Genomic DNA, 25,609 nt, shown 5'->3' with positions numbered 1-25,609 from the left:
GGCTGCGCGGGCTTCTCATTGCACGGCTGCTCTGGTTGTGAAGCATGGGCTTAGAAGTTATGGTGCATGGGCTTAGTTGTTCTGTGGGATGTGGGATCTTTCCGGACCAGGGATCGAACCCTTGTCTCCTGCATTGGCCAGCAGATTCTTTACCACTGAGCCACCAGGAAAGCCTCATGACTGTTTTGTGAGAGAATTTTGTTGAGGAGTTTTTCTTCAGCCCAGCAGAGCCACACCGCCGTGCTACTCGGGTGTCCCTTCGCGGAAGCTCCTGCAGGGCCTTGCACTGGCTCTGCCTTGAGTGCTTCCAGGTGGCCAGCTGGGCGCTCAGTGTGTAGATGCAAAACCCTGACAGGGTTAGTGGGCCCAGGGTCTCAGAATGCCGTCTGTTTATTTTTTTAAATTTATTTTTAATTGAAGTATAGATGAATTATCTAGTTCAGTTCAGTCGCTCAGTTGGGTCCAACTCTTTGCGACCCCATGAATCACAGCACGCCAGGCCTCCCTGTCCATCACCAACTCCTGGAGCTCACTCAGACTCACATCCATCAAGTCCGTGATGCCATCCAGCCATCTCATCCTCTGTCATCCCCTTCTCCTCCTGCCCCCAATCCCTCCCAGCATCAGAGTCTTTTCCAATGAGTCAACTCTTCGCATGAGGTGGCCAAAGTATTGGAGTTCAGCTTCAGCATCATTCCTTCCAAAGAAATCCCACAGCTGATCTCCTTCAGAATGGACTGGTTGGATCTCCTTGCAGTCCAAGAGACTCTCAAGAGTCTTCTGCAACACCACAGTTGAGAAGCATCAATTCTTTGACGCTCAGCCTTCTTCACAGTCCAATTCTCACATCCATACATTACCACTGGAAAAACCATAGCCTTGACTAGATGGACCTTTGTTGGCAAAGTGATACCTCTGCTTTTGAATATGCTGTCTAGGTTGGTCATAACTTTCCTTCCAAGGAGTAAGTGTCTTTTAATTCCATGGCTGCAGTCACCATCTGCAGTGATTTTGGAGCCCTAAAAAATAAAGTCAGCCACTGTTTCCCCATCTATTTCCCATGAAGTGATGGGACCAGATGCCATGATCTTCGTTTTCTGAATGTTGAGCTTTAAGCCAACTTTTTCACTCTCCTCTTTCACTTTCATCAAGAGGCTTTTGAGTTCCTCTTCACTTTCTGCCATAAGGTTGTGTCATCTGCATATCTGAGGTTATTGATATTTCTCCCGGCACTCTTGATTCCAGCTTGTGTTTCTTCCAGTCCAGCATTTCTCCTGATGTACTCTGCATATAAGTTAAATAAGCAGGGTGACAATATGCAGCCTTAACGTACTCCTTTTCCTATTTGGAACTAGTCTCTTGTTCCATGTCCAGTTCTAACTTGCTTCCTGACCTGCATATAGGTTTCTCAAGAGGCAGGTCAGGTGGCCTGGTATTCCCATCTCTTTCAGAATTTTCCACAGTTTGTTGTGATCCACACAGTCAAAGGCTTTGGCATAGCCAATAAAGCAGAAATAGATGTTTTTCTGGAACTGTCTTGCTTTTTCGATGATAGTGTTGTGTTAATGACTGCTCTGTAGCCAAGTGACTCACTTAAACATACATATGCATTCTTTTTCATATTCTTTTCCACTGTGGTTTATCATAGAACACTAAATGTAGCTCCTTGTGCTGTGGAGTAGGACATTGTTATTTATTTGAAATGGATATCTGTCATTCAACACACATGCCTTCCTGATACCCAGACCCACGTCCTCATCAGGGAGCTAAGAATCAGAAGAGGGGTTGTTTCTCCCCAGCCTGGTGAAGGGCCCTGCCCCACCAGGGACTGGGCTGGGTCAGCACCTGGGGACTCCTTTAGACAGCGTGAGGACAGGTTCAGTTCAGTCGCTCAGTTATGTCTGACTCTTTGCAACCCCATGGACTGCCAGGCTTCCCTGTCCATCACCAACTCCTGGAGCTTACTCAAACTCATGTCTGTTGCATCTGTGATGTCATTCAACCATCTCATCCTCTTCATCCTCTTCTCCTCCTGCCTTCAATCTTTCCCAGCATCAGGGTCTTTTCCAGTGAGTCAGTTCTTTGCATCAGGAAGCCAAAGTATTGGAGTTTCTGCTTCAGCATCAGTCCTTTCAATGAATATTCAGGACTGATTTCCTTTGGGATGGACTGGTTGGATCTCCCTTGCAGTCCAGTAGACTCTCGAGTCTTCTCCAACACCACAGTTCAAAAGCATCAATTCTTCAGCGCTCAGCTTTCTTTATAGTCCAGCTCTCACATCCATACATGACCACTGGATAAACCATAGCTTTGACTAGACAGACCTTTGTCGGCAAAGTAATGTCTCTGCTTTTTAATATGCTGTCTAGGTTGGTCATAGCTTTTCTTCCAAGGAGCAAGCGTCTTCTAATTTCATGGCTGCGGTCAACATCTGCAGTGATTTTGGAGCCCAAGAAAATAAAGTCAGTGTCACTGTTTCCATTGTTTCCCCATCTGTTTGCCATGAAGTGATGGGACCGGATGCCATGATCTTTGATTTTTGCGTGTTGAGTTTTAAGCCAACTTGGTGACTCTCCTCTTTCACTTTCATCAAGAGGCTCTTCAGTTCTTCTGTTTTCTGCCATAAGTGTGGCGTCATCTGCATATCTGAAGTTATTGATATTTCTCCTGGCAGTCTTGATTCCAGCTTGTGCTTCATCCAGCTCAGCATTTTGCCTGATATACTCTGATATAAATTACATAAGCAGGATGACAGTATACAGCCTTAATGTACTCCTTTCTGAATTTGGAACCAGTCTCTTGTTCCATGTCCAGTTCTAATTGTTAACTTCTTTACCTGCATACAGATTTCTCAGGAGGCAGGTCAGGTCTGGTATTCCCATTTCTTGAAGAATTTTCCAGATGAGTTAGAGCGTTCTTTTTCTTTTCCCAGTGAGTTCAGAACTGTTCTCTCGGTTATAACCACACCCTGGTCATTGCTAGTTTGTCCTATCTTTGCAGATTTCTCCTCGTAGTTTGATGGCAGGCATTTCTGAAAACCTCCAGTCACGTTCATCCTTCAGCCTGGTTGCTCCAGGCTCCTGTCTTTGGTCTTCTGTCTTCATGTCCTGGCCCTTCCTCTGCTGTGCAAGCCCATTCTTAATCACTGCAGTCTCTACCGGGAATGGGGACCGCTTGCCCCCTCCCAGTTGTGATGCTCCCCGAGAGGGTGTCTCAGCCTGTTGGCAGCCTCAGCATGAGCTGCGGAGCCAGGCACAGAGCGCGTCTTTAGGCGCAGGGGACTTTTCCCTCATGACACCCCCGTCACCTGACCACGGAGGCCGAGCTGATCGGCAGATGAAAGGGCCCACATCCAAGTCGTGTGTCCAGTGTTCTGTGCTGCTGTCCCCCAGGAGACCAGGACGTGAGGACACATGAACAGCCAGGGTATTTCCCGCTTTGTTATCTGTCCCTGCCCCACCCCCACTCAGTTTTTCACCAGTTAGAGATCCATTGTCTTGTTGAGGGGCTGGGGCACAGTATTAACAGTTCCCTGAGATGCCCTGTTCTCTGCCTTCCACCTACAGTTGCAGCATCTCATGAACTCTGCTTCTGCAGCTCCCCTTTCACCCCTCTGCCCTGGCTCACTGTCGTCCTTGGTGTCCTCCTGGGCTGGGCCTGGGACTGTCTCACCCTGGGCCTGTGTTGCCCTGGCCTGCGCACCACGCCCAGATTAACTTCCAGTCTTGATTGTTGCTTCTCTCCCTGATTTCACTGCTGCTGCTGCTGCTGCTAAGTCGCTTCAGTCGTGTCCAACTCTGTGCGACCCCATAAATGGCAGCCCACCAGGCTCCTCCGTCCCTGGGATTCTCCAGGCAAGAACACTGGAGTGGGTTGCCATTTCCTTCTCCAATGCATGAAAGTGAGAAGTGAAAGTGAAGTCGCTCAGTCGTGCCCGACTCTTAACAACCCCATGGATTGTAGCCCACCAGGCTCCTCCGTCCTGGTTACACCTAAATTAATTTCTGGCCAGGCCAGTGGTGAGCAAGGAGTGGGGCTGCTTAACTCCAGGGGTCTAGGGCTTCTGGCTGAATGAAGTAGCTTCGACATAAGTTGTCTGACCACATCTCCAGTTTTATTTTTGAAATTCATTCACATGTTTAAGTTAAAAATAGTATACCTTTCCAAATGACAACAAGCTACAATCATGAAAACAAAACCATCAGAGGAAACCCAGCTCTCTAGGAAGCTGTGCCATGAGCCACATGCTGTGGGTTCCAAGAGCACAGTCTCGGCGTGAAGTCCAGATTCCGACCCCAGTCTGAGGCTGAGCACCAGCCTCCTGGGCTGCTGAGACGCTCCCATCTCTTCAGTGCTCAGCAGTTACTTCTGGATTCTGGGGCTTGCCTGTGGGAGAATATATGTGTAACTTCAGACCCCCTTTTTAATATCTGGAGCCAGTTTTGGTAATTTATACCTTTTCAGACAAGCATGTTCATGTAGGTTTATACATTTATTGCTTTGATCAGTATTTTTCAGCCTGAGGGGAGCTGTGTGGTTTCCTTTCTAGAAAGTTGCTCCCTACGTCATGACTGGTGATGGCTGTCGTATCTGCAGCGCAGAGCTGCCAGTACGGTGTGAACTGTCTCGAGCAGCCTTTGGGATGAAGGTAATTTATACCAGGTTAGAAGCATCAGCTGCCAAAGTGCCAGCGGTGCTTTCTGAAGCCTGGGCCTGCTCGCCAGGCAGCCTGTCTCAGAGAGCAGCTGGGATGGTCCTCCGAGGGCCTGCTTTGCACCTCCTTTGTGTGAGCACAGTCCTGGGCATGCATGGAAACCCCCACCTTTGACTGTGATCCCCACTGCTTTGCAGCTGGTCCCCGTGCAGGTGAGAAAGATCTGTGCCTTTTACATCAAGTGAGACCCAGGTAGCTGTTTCCTCAGGCCTTTCCCTCCTTGGGGAAGCTTAGTGGGGTCTTTGTGCCTGGAGTGTGCACTTCCGTCATCTCCCTTCTTCCTTGGAGTTGAGGGAAGGAAAGTTGTTCTCTCTTTACCTTGTTTCACAAAAGATAAAGAAGATTCGGAATCTCGGGATTGGGTCCATTACTAGGAGGCCCTGCAGTGAGCTTTGGGAGCAGAGCAGTTGCTGAGCGGTGCTGGCGTGGAGGAGTTAGTGATGTTCCTGGGCTGCCTCTCCAGGATGTACTCCCTGTTTGGGGAAAAGTTTCCACAACACAGGCTCAAGGCCCCTACCCCCGACTCCTCCCCGGCTCACCCTGGGGTCCTTTTCTCAGCAGCTACTGCCAGGTCCCAGGGCTGAACAGGCTCATCCCTAATGAGCTGTGATGCCAGCTGCAAGGAGGGCGAGCGGGACACTCAGGAGCCCTGCTTGGTCCCTTCTCGGTGATTTGCTGGTTGCTCCCCCCACCCCCATCCCAGAGCATCTTGGCAGAGTTCAGATTTCTGTGCACACAGCTCAGTGCCCACAGTGAAAAGGGAATACAAAAGGGGGTGTGGAGTGAGGAGGAGCGGTGGGGGCGGGGCTTTTGAAGAGTGTTTAAAAACCCTGGTTGCCTTAGCCTGGGCTCTGGGCTGAAGGTGGAAGTAGTGAACCTGTGAGTAACCTGGATTTGAAGGTAGTTTTATTGTCTCATGCATCAGTTCAGTTGCTCAGTCCAGTCTGACTCTTTGCGACCCCATGGACTGCAGCATGCCAGGCTTCTCTGTCCATCACCAACTCCTGGAACTTGCTCACGCTCATGTCCATCGAGTCGGTGATGGCATCCAACCAGCTCATCCTCTGAGGTCCCCTTCTCCTCCTGTTTTCAGTCTTTCAGCATCAGGGTCTTCTCCAGTGAGTTAGTTCTTTGTATCAGGTGGCCAAAGTATTGGAGTTTCAGCATCAATCCTTCCAGTGTATATTTAGGACTGATTTCATTTAGGATGGGCTGGTTGGATGGATCCCTTTGCAATTCAAGGGACTCTCAAGAGTCTTCTCCGAGAAGGCAATGACAACCCACTCCAGTACTCTTGCCTGGTAAATCCCATGGACGGAGGAGCCTGGTAGGTTGCAGTCCGTGGGATCACAAAGAGTCAGACATGACTGAGCGACTTCACTTTCACTTCTCACTTTCATGCATTGGAGAAGGAAATGGCAACCCACTCCAGTGTTCTTGCCTGGAGAATCCCAGGGATGGAGGAGCCTGGTAGGCTGCCGTCTATGGGGTCACACAGAGTCAGACACGATTGAAGCGACTTAGCAACAGCAGCAAGAATCTTCTCCAACACCACAGTTCAAAAACTTCATGCATACAGGCCATGTATTAAAAGAAAGTTTGAGTTTCTGTTGTTCAGAAATCTGATTTTTGAAAAGACCACTTTCTGTTTCTTCAATCTGTTTTTTTTCTACACACCGTCACTTGGGAATGAATTGACTTCAGGGCTCACACATTACGGAGCGTTCACTGTGCATCAGGCTGGTCTGGCGTTTATAAGTATCCCCTCATTTAAATCGCCGTAGCTTCTGCCTGGGGATACTTGTAATGTGACAAGTTCTCTCCCTGACCCCCCGAATTGTGGTCAAAGATACATTAACTCTACTTTGCTAACTGTTACAGGTACACAGTCTGTAGTGTGAGGTGTAAGGACACAGTCCAGTGGTGCTCCGTTGACATGCACAGCCTAGGAACGTTGCGTGTCAGGGCGCAGTCCAGCACTGCTTATGTGTAAATGCACACCATCCAGTGGTGTTAAGTGTCAGGGCACAGTGTGGTCGTGGTCAGTGTATTCATGTTGCTATGTATCTGTTCCAGAACGTCTTGATCTTGCAAATCTCTAACTCTGTATCCATTGAAGTGAAAAAATTTTAACTGATAAGCGAGTCCTCTTTTTGTTCAGTGGGATTAGAATTGCTGTCCTGCTTCTGCTCTGCTGTGTCTCTGTGACACTGGGCACAGGGCCGTGAGAGCGGAGGCCGTGCAGGGAGCCCTGGCCGCCTGTGGCCGCTGCGGGGAGGACACCTGGATCCAGCCTCTGGCGGAGCAGTGACTCTGCGGGCTGGGTCCTGCAGGGCCCCGGGGAAAGTGCCTCTTCCGAGTCACCGAGTCTGATTTGGTCTGTTTTCTAGGTGCTGCTGAATTTGAGGCACAATATAATAGAGATACGTCTACAAAGGAATGTTGTGTTTCGTGCGTTTCTGTATCCTGTGGGTGACACGTGAGGCAGGGAGGCACTTGTATTCATAAGCGTCCAGAGTTCCTCTCAGAGCTCACACAGCAGATACTTCAGGCCCACCCAGCTCTCCTCGGAAGAGCGGGCTCAGCGTCCCTAGCGCCTGCCCAGAAGAGCAGGTGCCCTTGTGTCAGGTTTGTGCATCACAGCCACAGTTGCCCTCGGGCTGGCACGGTGTTTTCACACTGAGGCCCTGGCTTTCAAGGTGTCCAGGGCCCCTTCTTTCTCGCGTTGTTGGTTTCAGTTGTTTGTTTCTGTCAGTTAGTGTGCTTAGTCATGCTTGTGCCACGTGATGTTTTGGGGTGTTTACAAACTTAGGAACTTTTGAACATAGAACAATAAACAGAAGGATTAAAATATCGAGCAAAAAACCTTCCCTGTATATCTAGTAGAAGTGGACCTCCTCTTGTGTACACTGCCTGCTCCTCAGTGTGGAGGTCAGAAGCTGGTGCCCTTGGTGCTTTTGGGCCCACTTACAAGACCCTGAGTCTGGTTATGAGCCGACCACACCACCAGCAGAGTGGATCCTGGGGAGTCGGCTTGCACAGCAGGTGGACGGCCTCCGGGTGGACTGGACGTGGGCCTGTGTCCTGGGAGTGGTGACTGTTCACTGTGGGAGCTTGAGAAGAAAAGGAATAGGGTCCCCCAAATCCCAGCTGTCACCTCTGTCCCTGTAGCTCCTCGGTGAACCCTTGTTGAGCATATGTGTGCCATCTCTGCCTGAATCCCACGTGCCTGTCCCCTGGGATTCGCCCCCACCCCCGCACGGGCAGCGCCTCACTGCTGTTAGGTCCGACAGGCTGTGTGCGCACAGAATGTTGCAAGTGGCATGATTCTGGAGAGCTGTTGCAGTTGGCTTACTTGTTGAAACTTCAGGAAATGAATGCTTTCTGATCAATTATACATCTGCTCCATTACACTCCTGCATTACAATAGAAAGCAATACAGCCTGTTAGGTCACTTAAGCTCTCTTGTGACTGTGCTGCATTGACCTACACACCTGATCTCAGCCAACAGTCCAAGAAGCGATGGCACTGATTTATAAAAAGAGGTGTCTGCCTGTACAGATGAAAGAAATGGAGCTTGGTAAGAGCAATAGGGGAGTAAACGCCTAGAAAATCAAAGAGCTGCACCAAGCCAGAAAGGACAGTGCCGTGATGGGCTGTGGTGGTGTGGGGGGAGGGCCACTGGCGGGGTGTTGGGAATCTGCCTCTGAGTCTGAGCTCTCGCCCCTGTCTCCCCCTCCTTAGGAGTTAGAAGCAGCTCTCCACAGAGATGACGTGGAGTTCATCAGCGACCTGATCGCCCGCCTGCTCCAGGGCTGCTATCAGCGAAGGGACATCACGTGAGTAACCCCCGTCCTCTCCTGGCAGCGGAAGGAATTAACCAGTCCTAGTGATGTTTCGTATCTCCTGGAGCAAACCTGAGCAGATCATCGGCCGAGATGTACAGTGTATTCACACGTGGCTCCGGGCCCTGCCTTTCGCTGCTTCTGCAGCTGCGTTTTCATTGTATTGTGTTTTTCCCACTCTCACAAATCTAGAGCCCTTCCCCTTAGGTTCCCAGCTGCCACAGTCACATGGAGTGTTTTCCTCTCAGTGTAGGCCTTACTTTCTCATCTTTGTTTCCAGTATTGGTAAATTGATGCCTAACAAAATTAGATTCTTACTGTCGTTCTGCTTCTTGGGTCTGTGTCTCTTGTTCCTGTGAACAGTAGCATCATTCTGAGATGGAGCTTCTGGGCCTCTCACACGGTAGCTGCCAAGTTCACCCGCTCCCTTACACGTGAGACACGTAGAAATGTGGAGCTGGATTTCATCTCTGTCAGCAAGTACAGGCTCTTTCTGCTCAGGCTTTGGCCCTTGTTTCCAGGGACTCGGTAGCCATTCTCTTTATCCCGTTCCCACATGGTATTGAACTGCGGGACACTTCTGGGAAGCACAGACTGGATGGGGTTCCCAGTCCTGGTCCCCCAGTCCAAACAGAAGTTTGGGGTGTTATGGTTGTGTTTTTGGACAGTTAACGAAAGGTGATGTGTGGAATATTTCTGTTGTAGTAAGCTCACTCTTAGGGGCCTGTCAGGGCTGGGAGTCAACGTGTGGGTACAACGTGAGTGAGGGTGGTGAGCTGCTCCTGCACCCAGCGTGGTCCTCAGCCGCCCTCATGCGGTGGGGGTGCTCTCCTGGGTGCTCTGGAGTGTGCTGTCCGTCCCCAGGGGCGTCCAGGCTGTCGAGCTGAACAAAGAGCAGGAGGAAGCATAGGCCTTATCACTGAGACACGATGAGGAAGGGTTTGCTTTTTGAGCTGTGGCTTGGGGAGTTTGTGTGGTGTTTTAAGCACTGTTGTAGTCATACTGTGTATATAATTTCACTTTTTCTTAGCTTACATTTAATTATCGTAACTAATGTTTCTCTAAATAGGATTGTCAGATACCCCAGTTTAGTAGATAAACATTTGTGCCTTAACTCTTAACTGTTATATTTCACATAGCCTTGGACATAAAAGCTTGTATACCTAGTGAATCATGCTCTTATTTTAAATTTCTGTAAGTACTGTCACTGAGTCAAAAGAAAGGCCCGTTTAAGATTAAAGAAATACAGGACTTCCCTGGCGGTCCAGTGGTTGAGACTCCATACTTCCGCTGCAGTGAACATAGGCTCAGTCCCTGGTCAGGGAGCTAAGATCCACATGCCGCATGGCCCCCCAAAAAAGATTCAAAGCAATGCATTTCCAGGCTGCTCATTCCAGAGATTGTTTTATTTCACCTATGACTCATCAGTGTCCGAGGGGTCCCTTTGCCTCACCTCGCTCTGGCCAGGGTGCTGTAGGACAGATGCCCTCAGGACCCTTAGTCCTGGTTCCCACCACAGAGTGTGTGCTCTGGCCACAGCAAGTGTTCTAAAGTCTGCAGAGCACGCAGGTGTTTGAGAAAAGGGCCAGGGAATTGAGTCTTCATGTGGCTGCTTCCCAAGGCAGAGCCCAATAAGTGGGTGAACGCAGGAAGGACAGACCCGCTGGTGAAGTGCAGGTGGGAGGGTTGCGCCTGGGGCTTGAAGCCCTGGAGCAGCGCCTAGGGGGTTGCAGAAAGTCCCATGTGGTTCAGAAATGTGATTGGTTTGAGCTGCAGAATCTTGGCTCTATTAAATTTTGATTCATTGCCACCATATAAAATGAGACTTCACGATTAAACCCCATTCTGTTGGAAATCATCTAAGACACCTCTCAGCTGGAGGGAAGACAGGGCCCAGCCCCAGCTGGGGGCTCTTATCGCCTTGGCTGGTGTCATTGTGCACGTGTGGGGCTTGCGTAGCCCACCGCCACCTTCTTTCCCCACTTGTCTCTGAATGCTCAGCCATTCAAGGAGTCCAGTGGCCACGGCACAGCAGGAGTGGGAGCCCAGTAGGCCTTGTAGGCTGGGTGACAAGTTTGGAGGTGTGGTCCCCAGGGTAGGGAGCACCGGAGACCAGGAAGGAGTGAGTGAATGGATGAGGCCTGAGGGGCGAGGCGAGCACAGCACAAAGGCCTGTGAGGGCGTGAAGGTGACGACCCAGTGCCTCCAGCCTGGCAAGCTGTCCACCTCACCTGATTTCCTAGTTTATCGTGCACATTTGAAATCTGTACTGGAATTTCCTATTACATACTTAGGCCTTGTCTTCACAGGTGTGTTGGCGATGATCAAGCACAAGAAATACTTGTTTACGTTTGCAGAGCTGCCTCCTCATGGGTTCTGTCTCTTGCAGCCGTGTGCTGGTGCCCAGCCTCTTAACATTAGCTTCTTCCTCGTGACAGCACTGTATCAGTTACTCCTAAACAATTTCTTTTGAAATCAGATGTTAATTTATTTTAAAAAACAAACAAACAAATGAGCCTGGTCAAGTGTCCTGAAATTTCAGGTGGTGGTGTAACCAAGAGCAGAGAGTTTTCCCTTTTTGCCAGCACTGCTTTGGTGACTTTTCTGCTGTTGAAGGAAGCTGCGAGTCTCTGAAGGACAGAAGGAGCGGGGAGCCTTCAGCCCCTCGTGCCTTCGGCGCTCATCATCACCCTGTCCTGCGTGGTGGTGTGGCGCGGCATTGGTCCTGTTCTCTGCTGGTCCAGGGAGGCAAGTGTTGGTTCTAGCCTTCATCAGAGCATACCTGTGATATGTCACAGCATTTCAGAAAACATAAAGTGTTTGTGTTAGAAAAAAATAGATGAGTATACTGAAACAAGAACATTTCTGAATGGTGAAGTTAAGTTTGAGATCTGGTTGACCAAGTTGAATTAACTAGTCTGGAGTGAGGCTTCACCCTTCTAAAAACTTGATGATGATGATATGTAGTAATACACAGAAAAGGTACATTCCTTACTCTGCAGTGTAGTGAATTTATGCAAACTGAATACACTTGTGTGCAATGATCACTCAGACAAGGAAGCATCGCAATGAATTTTACTTTTTCCACTGAAAGGAACTGCCCAAAGTGATCGTTACTTTGTCTCTCCAGTGGTATCTGCGTGCATTTAGAGTGAATTTGTGCTCAGTATTCTCAGAGGCTTTCTTTTCATCCCACCCTAAATAAAGAAGATTTTGTACAAATGAATGCTTTTCTTTCCTGCTTCTAAGACTTAGCTATTACGTGGCGCTAAGAAAGGGCTTCCCTCATAGCTCAGTTGGTAAAGAATCTGCCTGCAATGCAGGAGACCTGGGTTTGATTCCTGGATCGGGAAGATCCCCCGGAGAAGGAAACGGCAACCTACTCCAGTATTGTTGCCTGGAGATTCCCACCGATGGAGGAGCCTGGCAAGCTACAGTCCATGGGGTTGCTAGAGTTGGATACAACTTAGTAACTAAAGAGAGAGGAGAAAGTTCGATCATCTCTCTCTGTATTACTTGCCTCACCTGTAAAATGGGAATGATAAGCATACCCATTACTAAATTTATTTAGTAATAATAATATTGAGTTAGATTAAATTATTTATGACATCCTTAGAGCAGTCTGGAGCTTTTAGTAGTGGGGAGAGCAATGCTTCATGGCTGATACTGGATGTGGGTGTTTTTAATTTACTCATTTGTTTAAGTAGCTAGCTAGGTAGTTAACTCGCAAGCTGTGCCGTGTCTCTGTTGTGGCATATGGGATCTACTTCCCTAACCAGGGATTGAACCCAGGTCCCCTGCATTGGGACCGTGAATCTTAGCCATTGGATCACCAGGGAAGTCCCTGTGGCTGTTTTTTTAGAGTATTATGGACACTGGAATTTGAATTCTATATTATTTTCATATGTCATGAAATAATATTCTTTTGATTTCGTTTTTCTCCCAACTTTTAAAAAAGAAAGATTTTTACATTCTTAACTTACAGTCTAAAGATAGACACTCAGGCTAGATTTGGTCCATGGGTCATAGTTTGCATGCCCCTGTTTTTAGAAAAATAGGTTCTTGTTTCTAATTCCATGAACTCAGTCAGCATGCTGTTCAAGATAATACGACATCTCCATCTCCCCAGAAAGTGCCCCTTTGCACTAAATCTAACCCCCACCCTCCCAGAGAAACCCGCCGTGTCCTGTCCAGTCATCTGGTCCCTGTGGATGCAGGTTGTTTGGCCTTACTGCAGAGCTGCTTCTGGTTGGGCTCACTCTGCATGTCCGCGTCCTTCAGGAAGCCCAGAGTGTGTGGCGCTCGCTGATGCTGCTGTCCACTTCAGTGCTTTGTTCCTTGAGGCAGGAGTCTCAGTTGTATCCAGTGCAAAAATGTCTCAAGTGTTCTGTCTACTAACTGGTGGACGTGTGTGCTGCCTCCAGTGGGGCTGTAAGGAATGAAACAGCTGTGAGCATCTGCACGGAAGTTTTTGTGAGCGTCTCTTCATTTTCTTGGGAATTGCTGGGTCCCATAGGAGAGTGTGTTTGATGTTAAGAAACTGCCAGACTTGTTTTCTTGACCACTGTAGTTGCTCCATATCTTTGCCAACATTTATTATTTTAAATTTTACCCAGGTTTTCATTTTACTGATTCTGTTGCATGTAATGTGGTAACTCATTGTGGTTTCAATTTGCATTCCCCTGATGATGAGGTAAATAACAGGCTATGACTGTTTTTTCCTGATGTGTAGCTTACCTATTTGTTTGACACTATATTTTAAAGAACGGTAAGTTTTAATTTTGTTGAAGTCTAATCTATCAGTTTTTTTCTGGTGTGTTATTAATATTTCCAAATCAGGACATACCTTTAATGTCAATAGATTTTCTTTGAGGTTTTCTCTTAGTTTTATAGTTTCAACTTTTTGCAGTTATTATGATGCATTTTGAGTTAGTATTTGTCTATGGTGTGAAGCAGAAGATCAGTGTCCACATTTTTTACTTATGAATTTCATGTATGTTCAGTCTATTCAGGTATCAGATTGTCTTGAAATTGAGAGTGTTCTCCACCTTTTTTATATTTTAGTTTTGCTTTTTAAGTGTTTTGACTATTCTGGGTTCTTAGCATACAAATTTAAAAATCAAATTGTCAGCCCTGCCACCCCCCAAAAAAGGCCTGCTACAGAAAATGGACACTTTGACCAACGTTGAATTCCCCAGTCCTTGACCATGATATGTATTTCACCATTTGTTTATCTGCTTTAATTTCAGGAATATTGTATGGTTTCAGTGTAAAGATATTATGCATCTTTCCATTTGTGCTTGAGCTTTTATATTTTCCAGCTACTTGTTGCCAGTTTATGTAAAATACAGTTGATCTTTTTATGTTGACCTTATTACTGATGCTTCCTGAACCCGCTTCTTGGTTCATTGGTCTTGAAGATAACTGAGGAGTTTCTCTTGTCTGCTTCTGCTTCAGCCTCTGTCCCAAGAGCTTCCTTCTCTTGTCTTAACACTGTGCTGGCCACAACTCTGGTGTTGTTCCTGATCTTGGGGGAAGTATACAGCCTTTCACCATGAAGTGTGATGAAGTGCTGTCCCTTTTGTCTCTTGCAGAATTCAATTTGCTGCTGTTTTGAGGATGGTGATGAAGAATATTGGCCTGTACTTTTATTTGCTTAGAAATCTTTGTCAGGTTTGGCAGATGGGTTGAGAAGCATTTCCCTTCTCTGGTTTCTGAAAAAGTCTGTGTAATTTCTTTTGAACAGTTCACCACTGAAAGCCTTTAGGTTTGTAGTTTTCATTGTGCAAGGTTTTATTTGAGTATTACTGATTCAGTTTCTTTAATAGATTAAGGCTATTTGGGTGTTTTATTTCTTAAAAAATTTTTTTTTAATTTTAATTTTTGGCCACACCAGCCAGCATGTGGGGTCTTAGTTCCCTGATCAGGGATCACACCTGCGGCCCCTGCAGTGGAAGGTAGAATCTTAACCACTGGACCACCACCTTTTTTAAAAAAAAAATTTATTTAAGTATAGTATTGCACTAATTTCAGCTGTACAACAAAGTGATTCAATCATACATATATATCCTTTTTCATATTCTTTTCCATTTTTCCTGTGGTTTATCACAGGATATTGAATATAGTTCCCTGTGCTGTACAACAGGCCTTGTTGTTTGTCCATTCTGTATATACCAGTTTGCATCTGCTAATCCCAGACTCCCAATCCATCACTCCCCCCACACCCCCTTTCTTTGGCAACCACATGTCTGTTTTCTATGTCTGTGAGTTTGTTTCATAGGTAAGTCTGTGTCATATTTTAGATTTCACATATAAGTGATATCGTATGGTATTTGTCTGTCTCTTCACTTAGTATGATCATCTCTAGGTCCATCTGTGTTGCTACAAGTGGCATTATTTCATTCTTTTTATGCTTGAGTAACATTCCATTGTTTATATGTACCACATCTTTATCCAGTCATCTGTTGATGAAAATTTATGTTGCTTCCATGTCTTAGCTATTATAAATAGTGCTGCTGTGAACATAAGGGGTGCATGTATCTTTTTGAATTATAGTTTTGTGTGGATATATACCAGGAATGGGATTGCTGGATCACACGCTAGCACCATTCTCTGTTTTTTGAAAAACCTCCAAACTGTTCTGCATAGTGGCTGTACCCATTTACATCGCCACCAACAGTGTAGGAGGGTTCCTTTTTCTTCTGGATGGTCTGTTTCTTAAGCCATGACTTTGGTAAGTCATTTTGGCATTTTTCAAGGAATTTGTCTGTTTCAGTTTTTAAATTTGTTTCCGTAGTGCTATTCATAACATTCTCTTATCCTCTTAATATCTGTAGGATCTACAGTGGTGTTTCCACTTTCATTCCCGATGTTGTATCTGTTCTGTCTCTCTTTCCCTCTAGAAGTCGATTCTTTGTACAGGTTTATCAACTTTTAAAATGTTTACTAAGGAACCAACTTTTAACCTTACCTACTGTTCATTTTCTTTTTAAAATCTTTTTTGTTTTATTGATTTATCTTTATTATTTCTTTTGTTTACTTTGGCCTACTCTTCTTTTTCTTTCTTCTTAAGTTATAGTACTGGTTATGAACCTTTTTTCTTTTCAATACAGGCATTTCAAAGCTATAAATTTACTACTAAGTAGTGTTTGACTGTCAGTTCACTTACATTTAGTGTAATGATTGGTATGGTTGGTTTCCTCTGTGTCTCTGGGGTTTTTCAGTGCCCACCTCATGGGCGGGTGTTCAGAACATTCACGGGTTGTATAGTCATCACTACTGTTGGCTTCCAGAACGTTGATCAGCCTCGTGAGGCACCTCGCATCCATGAGCTGCCACTCCTCACTCCCGCAGTCACCAGTCCCACTAACCAATGGGCTTTCTGTGCACGTCGTTCATTTACTATTCTAGGTGCTTCTGTAGGTGGAATACATACATGTAGGTATTAGGCTAATTTTATTTAGCATGTTTTCAAACACATTGTATCATGAATCAAGGACTCATTCATTTTATGGTCAGAAAATACTCTATTGTATCTTTTATTTCTCTATTAGCTCATGGACATGGTGCTATTTCAGTTTTTTGACCATGATGAATCGTGCTGCTGTATGAACATTAGTGTACTTGTTTTTGTGTGGATGTAAGTTTCATTTCTCTTGCCTATGTACCCAAGAGTGGAATGGTTGGGTCATATGGTAATTCTGTTTAAGTTTTGAGCAACTCGCCAAATATTTGCAAAGCAACTGCATCGTTTCATATTCCCACTAACAGTGTACGAGCATTCCCCTTTCTCAGAGTTAATAAGCAGTTAGCACTTGTTCTTACCTGTCTCTCTAATTTTAGCCTTCCTGGTGGGTGTGGCATGGTACCTTATTGGGTTTTGATTTGCATTCCCTGAATGACTAATAAGTGTCTCTTCACCTGTTTCCTTCTTATTTTTTTTTTCCTTCCTTTGTCCTTCAATGGTTTCTTTTTTAAGTATTTCACTTTATTTCTTATAGACTTTGTGGGTGCATGTGTGTATCTGTGTGTGTGTGTGTGTGTACGTATGTGTACATATGTGTGAGACAGAGAGATTCTGGGGTAGCAGGGTGCATCTTTAATTATCAGAAGCTGTTTAGAATTCTTACTGTACCATTTCTCACCTTAAACTTGACACTCCAGACTTCCAATTCATACAAATAATATTTAATTAAGGTCCCATCTGGCTTCCACTCAAGACAGTTCTTTATCTTTTTAAAGACAAAGATTTCCAAGTAGCTTTTCAAAAATTTCTAGATGACTTTTAGTACTCTTCTTTTTTACCGAACATAAGCATTCATATACACAAAATCTGTTATATATATATTTCCCTGTTAAAATATGTTTTATATCTTAGTCATATTTTCCTTGAGTTTGAAATTGTCATGATTTTTTACTTGTCATGATTTCTTAATTGATTTCAAGACATGGCAGGTACCATATAGTCCTACAAAAGAGACATTGGTTTAGTGGTTTTGGGCTGAATTGTTTTATGATCTTTATGAATAAGTACTTTTCAAATGTTCTTATGGGGCCTTTTAGGAATTACCAAAAGTTAGTCTCTTTATTTGTGGATGTGAGAGTTGGACCATAAAGAAAGCTGAACACTGAAGAATTGATGCTTTTGAACTGTAGTGTAGAACAGCAAAGAGATCTAGCCAGTCCATCCTACAGGAAATCAGTCCTGAATATTCATTGGAAGGACTGATGCTGAAATTGAAACTCCAATACTTTGGCCACCTGATGCGAAGAACTGACTCATTTTAAAAGACCCTGATGATGGGTAAGATTGCAGGCAGGAAGATTAGGGGACGACAGAGGATGAGACGGTTGGATGGCATCACTGACTCAATGGAGAAGAGTTTGAGTAAACTCCAGGAGTTGGTGATGGACAGGGAAGCCTGGCGTGCTGCAGTCCATGGGGTTGCAGAGTCGGATATGACTGAGTGACTGAACTGAACTGAATTTTTCTGTTTCGTCTCTACATGGCACTGGGATGCCAGGTCCTCACTGCTGCCTGCACGTGGACTGCAGATACCCTTTCATGTCTCAGAACTGACACAGCAGTCTTCCTTTACTCTGGTGATCTCAGGCAGGTTGTTTCCCTGCTTGGTCACACCTCCCAGGTCACGTGGGTCTCCTGGTAGAAGCTTATTCTGTGGAAAGCAAAACGAGCAGTTCTCTGCTGGGGTTCTGAGATGCTCACCCTGGAGTGTGTAGAGATGGTTATGTCTCTTTCTTGCAAGCTATTTTAAGGGGAGGGGAGGGAATTAGCATTTAGAACTTCTTTCAGACAAGAAGGAACATAGACATGGACCATGCGCTTCAGTCTTTTTGTTCCTTTGGAAGGATTGGTGATAACCATCCAGAACAAGCGCCCTGCGCTGGCGGCCTCAGCCTGTAAGAGCTGCAGGTGCTGCAGGCAGGGCTCCCTCGGCTCCTTGGGCCGAGAGCCCTGCTCCCAGGTGTCATGATGGATTTCGGTGAGCTACCCACATTCACTCTATGCTGGTTTGAGGTATCAGTGGGATGGAAATGAAGTTCCTTCTCTCTTTGAAAGAGCAAAATGTTTCATTTCTTAGTTGCCTAAGGCCCTTTGTTTTTTTCTAAGAATATTTCTTCTGACTTTTTCTACAGCTGTAACTACCATAGATTATAAAATAACATGGTAACTGCCTCTCTTAAAAATATTGACCTACATAATTCCTTTGGAGCTGTTGTTTAGTGAGAAAAATGTTTTTAAATCAAGCATTAGGTGAAATTGTATCCAGATTCTTTAATAGTTGAGATATAGAGTAACTATCTAACAATTAAACATCACTTTGTTACAAACCGGGGCTTTCCCGATGGCTCAGTGGGTAAAGAACCCACCTGCAGTGTAGGAAACACAGGAGATGCAGGTTCAGTCCCTGAGTCAGGAAGATCCCCTGGAGAAGGAAACTTGGCAACCGCTCCAGTATTTTTGCCTGGAGAATCCCTTAGACAGAGGAGCCTGGCAGGCTATAGTCCATAGGGCTGCAAAGAGTCAGACACGGCTAAGCACGCGGGCATGCATAACACACTGTTATATACAAGGCACATTAGGTACTAGTCAGAAATTTAAGTTGTCATTGAACTGTCTTAAATGTTTCCTGCAGAAAAACCTCTCAAATTTAGAATATAGTGTTTTGTATCATGCCTACAGGGTTACATGTAATAGCACATGAATGTGTTCTGTGTTCTTGCTTGTTCATGCTTATGTTCTGGAGGAGGTTTTTCTGCCTTTGCATCAGAACATGAAACATGAATGGATTAAGCCAGGCAGACCCTGGCCTTCTTTGCTGTTTGCCCTCTTAAGTCACGGACCTGACTTTGAACTAAATGCCCCCTGAGGTCTGTAGAGGCTGCCTGTATAAACTGAATGCCTCTTGAGCTCCATAGTGTGTGCCTGTACAGGTGACAGTCGACACGGCCTGTTGCGGTGTCTGCCGCTGCACACGTGTGCTGCGTGTGGCTGAACGTGCAGAACAACCCGTTCTGTGAGAAGCTTTCTTAAATATTGGTAAACTTTGGGACTTGACACTGTCAGCTCCAAGGAGATGGTGCAGTAACAAGCGTTTGCTCGAGGGCCTCGCAGGCCCTTCCAGGGGCTTTCAGTTCTGCTACTGTTGAAGATGTATCAGCCCCCAGTGCCCCCCGCCCCCACCCCCCAATCCTCTGTGTGGTATTCACATACCTTTGTGTCTGGGCCACTGGCTAGGCCTCAGACCTTCCACAGCTACCTGGAGGACATCATCAACTACCGCTGGGAGCTGGAGGAGGGGAAGCCCAACCCTCTGCGGGAGGCCAGCTTCCAGGACCTGCCCCTGCGCACCCGAGTGGAGATTCTCCACCGCCTCTGTGACTACCGGCTGGACGCAGACGACGTCTTCGACCTCCTCAAGGTGCGTGACTGACAGGCACCCTCCCTGGAGCCGCGGTTCAGGGAAGCCGGCTCTGGGTTGTGCTGGCCGCTTTGGTGTGTTCCCCTTTCCATATCCCGGGTCCCTGCTGCCATGGGAACAGTCGTAGGCTCCTGTCCGCTCTGTCATCATCCAGAATTGCGGTTACATTAGTCACTGAATGTTATTTCCTGAGGTCTGAAATTTGACTTGGCATAATTAAGATTTATGACACCTCCCAAGGACTTGACCCCATCCCCACCACACGCTGCATGCACGCGGCAGAAGTGTGCTGGGCGGGTCTCTGGCCACCTCTCCCTCACCTGATCCTGCCCTCACTGGGAGGTCGGGGGTGCCTGTGAGCTTGGGTGGGAACCATGGTGAGATCTGTAGCCCAGCTCAGCTCGGCCTTCACCAAGGCCTTGGTCTCAGTCACCAGGGGCAGCAGTGAGGTGATGCTGGTCAGTTGGGAGCGCTGGGCTGGGCTGGCATCGTGTGGGTTGAGGCTGCCTCAGCACTGACTCTCCTGTGGGGCTTGTCTCCCCTCGTGTGGTTCCAAGCCAGATGGGTCACAAGTTCATCAGAATTCTTGGGGCTTTCTCTGTTTTTGGCAACACGGGGGCAGTGATGGGGGAGGGTTTGAAATATTTCCACATCCTGTTCTTGGAGCAGGAGCCTTATCCTGGTCCGATATGTCTGGACCCGGAATGAGAATCACCCCAGGTGTTTGGCCATTGTAATGTGAGGAATCTGTGAGAATATATTTCGAATCCTCGTTTCCGTTTTCTCTTGTTGCCCAAACCTCTTTCCCTGACCTGCGCAGGGCCTGGACGCAGACAGTCTCCGTGTGGAGCCGCTGGGCGAGGACAGCTCGGGGGCCCTCTACTGGTATTTTTACGGAACGCGAATGTACAAGGAGGACCCGGCACAAGGGGGGTCCCATGGAGAGCTCGCTCTGAGCAGGTACCTTCCTGGAGGTCGTGTTGCCGTCGCCACCGTCGTTAACGCCCAGTGCCTCCAAATTCCACTGCACAGTTTAACGTCTCTCGTGGAGGAGGGAGCGTATGTAGCAGCGTGCCTGCGAGGAGGCGCGCCACACAGAAGCACGGAGGACTCGCTCTCCGGCCCTGCTCCCTGGGCTGATGCTGGGGCCAGCTCTCGGCAGCACCAGTGCGCCCTGGGCCTTCCCTGTGGCAGAGTGGGTTCTGGAGAACCCCATCCTACCCTGGGGTCTTGGCAAGAAAGAGGCCTCAGACAGCGTCCCCGAGCTGTGCTGCCATCTTCCCCGCGCTTCAGGTTGCTGGGCCCTTTGCTGTTAGGGAAGCCTGAAAAGTGAAAGTCTCTTAGTCATGTCTCTGCAGCCCCATGGACTGTACAGTCCATGGAATTCTCCAGGCCAGAATACTGGAGTGGGTAGCCTTTCCCTTCCCAACCCAGGGATCAAACCCAGTCTCCCGCATTGCAGGTAGATTCTTTACCAGCCCAGATGTTCGTGTGGGAGACGTCCATTTCCTTGGTTCCACGTTTTATTAATAATAACGGAAGACGTGAGGCTGCCCTGTCCTGTCCCTATAACTGCTGCCTTTATCCTGTTTAGTAACCTTGTGGCCAGACAACTGACATTTCTGTTTAATGTACTATTTCTTAGGGAAAGTGAAGGACAAAAGAATGTCTCAAGTGTTCCTGGGAAAACAGGTAAAAGAAGAGGAAGACCCCCAAAACGGAAAAAACTACAGGAGGACACTTTCATGAGGTGAGAAAATCTTAGTGTGTGAAGGTCCCTAACCCAAACCCTTATGCTGGAAGGGCTCGCTCCCTGCTTGCTCTTTGTGTCTCGGGGAGGATGTGGGTGTGCACTGGAGTCCTTGGGGTTCCCGGCCCGGCCCCTCTCAGGTTACCAGCTGTCTGGGAGCCCTCCCCCTGGGCAGTGGGGGCTCTGGCAGTGGAAGGCACCTGCTCACAGAAAGTGCCCTTCAGATCCCTTTGCCCCCGATTTCTGCACAGGAGGTGGAGTGAGTTAATACTGTGAGTCTTGGAGTTCTTTCCTGGTAAGGAAACTTCAGTAGTAAATGTGCTTTATTGTGTTTAGAACTCATTTTGTTAAGATGAGACCTTAAACATTTCTAAGTGTTTATTTGGTATTTAATTTTAGCAAAGAAAAAGATTGTTATATTTTGGGAAAATTTTAATTAATTATTTGGCCACAGTGTGCTTCATGCAGGCAGGATTTTAGTTTCCCAACCAGGGATCTCCTGCAGTGGAAGCTCAGAATCTTGAGCACTGGACCATTAGGGAAGTCCCGGGAAATTTTATTTTAGTATGTCGTTGTCTTTTAGGAATATCCACCATGTGAATCTCAATATAAGAGTTTTGAGGGTCTGACCTGTACTGTGTAAAAATACTTTTATACCTTTTACTTAAGGATCAGATATATAATTATTTACTTACGGAAGTTAAGTCACAGTCTTAAAAATTCTAATAACACAGAGCAAACTGCTTCTTTGTTCTCTGGTTTATTGTTCAGTTGAGTTCAGTTGCTCAGTCGTGTCCGACTCTTTGCGACCCCATGAATCGCAGCATGCCAGGCCTCCCTGTCCATCACCAACTCCCGGAGTTCACTCAGACCTACGTCCATCGAGTCAGTGATGCCATCCAGCCATCTCGTCCTCTGTCATCCCCTTCTCCTCCTGCCCCCAATCCCTCCCAGCATCAGAGTCTTTTCCAATGAGTCAATTCTTCGCATGAGGTGGCCAAAGTACTGCAGTTTCAGCTTTAGCATCATTCCTTATTGTTAGAACTGCTTAAATAAGCTAAATGCCTGAAGTGGACCAGATTTCACTGTGTTGCTTATTAACTGCTAATAAATGTTTTTAGGGATCTGATTATGGATCAGTCGATCAGAATTTGGTTTTTTTGTTTTAACAATCAGTGTTCCACTTAACTTTTCTGAAATTTTGACCATAGAATGCAAGCTTTCCTCCCACCAGAATTTGTGAGAAATAGTCCTGTCATTGTGTTTTATACACAAGACATCAGTTTCTGGGTTTTGTTAGCAGCCTACACGTCCATGTAAATCCAGCAAGCTGTTCTGTACATTCATCTTTGGTTCCCTTGAGCCCCAGAATCAGAGCCACCGTGGAGTGGCCTCGCCTCACAAGCCCAGTGCTCCTGTGCTGCCCTCTGCTGGTGACTTTATTCTGTAGCGTTCTGAATCCAGTGCAGTATTGAAGTGTTTTTAAATTAAATAAAATTTTGTGAAATCTAAAAAGTAAAACTAGTGAATGTAACAAAGCAGATACAGAGAACAAACTGGGGGTGAGCAGAGGGGAAACAGAAGGGGGAGGGGTGAGCTAGGGGACAGAGGTAGAAATGAGTATGTCACAGAGATGTGCCAGTGTTTTAGAACTGAATATGGAGTGTAATCTTTAAAAATTGTGCTCACTGCGTTTGTTGTACACCTGAAACTATACCTCAGTTAAAAGTTGTTTTTTTTAAAGAATGATGAAAAAGAAATACAGTAAGATATATGTAGAAGGGGGAAAATAAGTGAAGAGAAAGTTCAGTCCCTAAAATAATTTTTAATTTTTTTTTTTTTAAATAAATAAAGTTTAAAGTTCCGTTCCTCAGTCACACCAGCCACGCTTCAGCCTAGTGGGTGAGTGCGGCCTGTGCCTGCCTTTGTTGGCAGCAACGATGCGGGGCATTGCTGTTCTTCCAGGAGGCTGTGCAGGGCCAGAACATCCAGAGCATGCCCTTCATGGTCTAGGGAGACAGCACTATTGGTCATGTAACGCTGAGCATGTTTGTATCTCACATCATTAACGGTCCCGTTTTGCAGGGAATTTCGTTGACTTTGCTGAGGTCAAGGTGGCATGCCTTGAGCGGGGGTGGGCAACCTCAGAACCTGTGTTGCTCACTTCAACCTGCCGTGGGGGTCAATTCAACAGTCTTGTGCTCAGTGCAGCCCTCGGTCAGGTAGCAAGCCCTTTCCTTGGCCTTTCAGTGTCGACGCTGAGCTCCTCCATTCCTGGGCGGTGGTGCCGTATTCCTGTGTGTTGTCCTCCCCCTCTCTGTGCCAACTTGCCCGCCTCCATGTTCCTGACCTTGCTCTGCTGACATGTCAGAGACACACACACATTCTCTCCTGGTGTTAATAGGAAGCTGCTGTGCCTTATACACACACACTCTCTCTTTTCTGATACCAATAGTAAGGCATTGTGCCTTATACACACACATACACACACACACACACTTTCTCTCTCCTAGTATTAATAGTAAGCCAATGTGCATTACATGCAAACACACACACACACTTTTCTGGTATTAATAGGAAGCCAGTGTTCCTTTCTTCCAGGGAAGCACAGAAAATTTTGGCTGTGTTTTTGTTTTAATGGTGACCCCTTTCCTTTGTTCTAGTGACAAGCAGGAAGAGAACTCCTCAGCATCTGAGTTGCAGACGAGAAACGGTAACGGCCTTCGTAGGGGTTGGAGGGCTTACGTCACCTTCCAGAGTCTGGTGCAGACTGCTGGGACCATTGCAGTAGTCTTCCCACCAGCCTCCTTGCCCTCACACATTGTCTCCCTGTGTCCATCTCTCCTTACAAATCCCTCGAGATCAGGACCAGGTCACTTCACTTGAGCCCCTTCCCAGGCCCAGTGTAATAGGCTCCTAACATTGGGATGAATGCAAAGCTTGTCAAGAGCTTTCTTTTAACGTGAAATACTTTACAACATAAGGATGTGTACTGTGTTCTTATGTAGACTTTTTATGCAATCTGTAATACAATACAAACATTTGAGGAGAAAAAGCAATTTACAGTATCTCAATGTAACAAGGAACACTCCTGAAGCTCAAAGCCATTTATGTAGAAAAGCAGATGCATTGGAACATTTCTAGGTTATTGGAGTCGGAAGGTCACCATAGTTGTGTTTGTATTGACTTCATAGCTCTTAGTTGTGAACAGGAGAGTAGCCAGAACATCTGAAGTGTACATTATCAGCCTTAAAGGGTAACCCAGGGTGCCAGTGAACCTGAGGGCAGAGAGGAGAAGGAGATCCATGGGGCCTATTTCCTGACCATGACTCTCTCTTCTAGGGTCCCAGGGACCAGGGCAAGGCTCCTGGTGGCTCCTGTGCCAGACTGAGCAGGAGTGGAGACAGGTCACCGAGAGTTTCCGGGAGAGGACCTCTGTACGAGAGCGCCAGCTCTACAAACTGCTCAGCGAGGACTTCCTGCCTGAGATCTGCAGCATGATCGCCCAGAAGGTGCGCACACGGGCCCACGTAGCGCGAAGCTGCTCTGGGCAGGGTGCCTTCCTCAGAGACTTGCGTGGCCCCTCGCTCTGCTGAGCAGGCCAGCTTTCCTCCGGGCCCCAAGAGTAGGACCTCGAGCCTCCACTTTGCTTACTGTGGGTCCTGGGGTTTAGCCCTCACACTCCCCACCCTCATGGCTCCTGGACCCCAGGTGTGTCTCGGCAGGGCGCTCTTTGCATACCTCTCCTTGTGCATACGCTGCTGCTTCTTTCCCCCTTTTAGAAAACTCATCTGCTGGTCTCCCTCTCAGAGTTCAGACCTGTCTGAGGGTTGTCTTTGTTGCTCCCTCAGTTCCTCCTCTAACCTCGCGGCACTCCAGTCCTGGCCTCTTCCCGTGCATCCCGTCTGCTTCCTTGCCTGTTCCGAGGCTCTCAGAAGCCCTTCTGGAGTTGTTTCTGTGTGCTCTCCCTGGACTGTCTTAGCCTGAGGTTTCCCCCACAAGGTGTCTGCTCATCCTAAGTTTCATCGGGAGTTGTGGAGGCAGCTCCAGGCCATGAGCCACATCTTCCTTGTCACCGTAACCTCCAGGTGACTCCGTGGCATGCCTATTCTGTGGTCAATGCCTGATAACCATCCAGTTTCGATAAAATTGATGCTTCAGATTCTTAACAGTTATTAACAGAAAACATAAGAATGCCAGCCCTGCCCTGAAACCTGGGGACAAAGTGTTACGAGTTCCCGCTGCAGCACAGATACAGTGACAGTGATACACTGGGAGTTCGGTGATATTTGTAACTATTGAGCAGATCAGTGCTTTGGGGTGAATCGTAGAAGGTCTGACTTCAGGGCTTCAGGAA

General features: G+C 47.0%; 1 protein-coding gene across 10 annotated transcripts in view; it reads left to right on the top strand.

Moving 5' to 3' along the window:
* LOC129643204 (chromatin remodeling regulator CECR2) overlaps positions 1–25,609 on the top strand; it is a 118,107-nt gene that overhangs the window by 67,237 nt on the left and 25,261 nt on the right. For 8 of the 10 annotated variants that reach the window (XM_055567466.1, XM_055567471.1, XM_055567484.1 and 5 more), the window contains 6 exons: positions 8,459–8,553; positions 19,319–19,502; positions 20,323–20,462; positions 21,148–21,252; positions 23,916–23,965; positions 24,595–24,764. In XM_055567466.1, the coding sequence (XP_055423441.1) occupies positions 20,407–20,462; positions 21,148–21,252; positions 23,916–23,965; positions 24,595–24,764 (381 nt within the window). In that variant the 5' untranslated portion in view covers positions 8,459–8,553; positions 19,319–19,502; positions 20,323–20,406. Of the gene's footprint in view, positions 1–4,549; positions 4,649–7,298; positions 7,343–8,458; positions 8,554–19,318; positions 19,503–20,322; positions 20,463–21,147; positions 21,253–23,915; positions 23,966–24,594; positions 24,765–25,609 lie in introns of those variants that run through there. The other 2 variants (XM_055567461.1, XM_055567499.1) reach the window with 2 other exon arrangements.

The sequence above is a fragment of the Bubalus kerabau genome, chromosome 1 (assembly GCF_029407905.1).
Source record: "Bubalus kerabau isolate K-KA32 ecotype Philippines breed swamp buffalo chromosome 1, PCC_UOA_SB_1v2, whole genome shotgun sequence".
In the NCBI taxonomy this organism is placed as follows: Eukaryota; Metazoa; Chordata; class Mammalia; order Artiodactyla; family Bovidae; genus Bubalus; species Bubalus kerabau.
The sequence above is the reverse complement of the archived record's forward strand: the minus strand, read 5'-3'. Positions and strand labels throughout refer to the sequence as shown.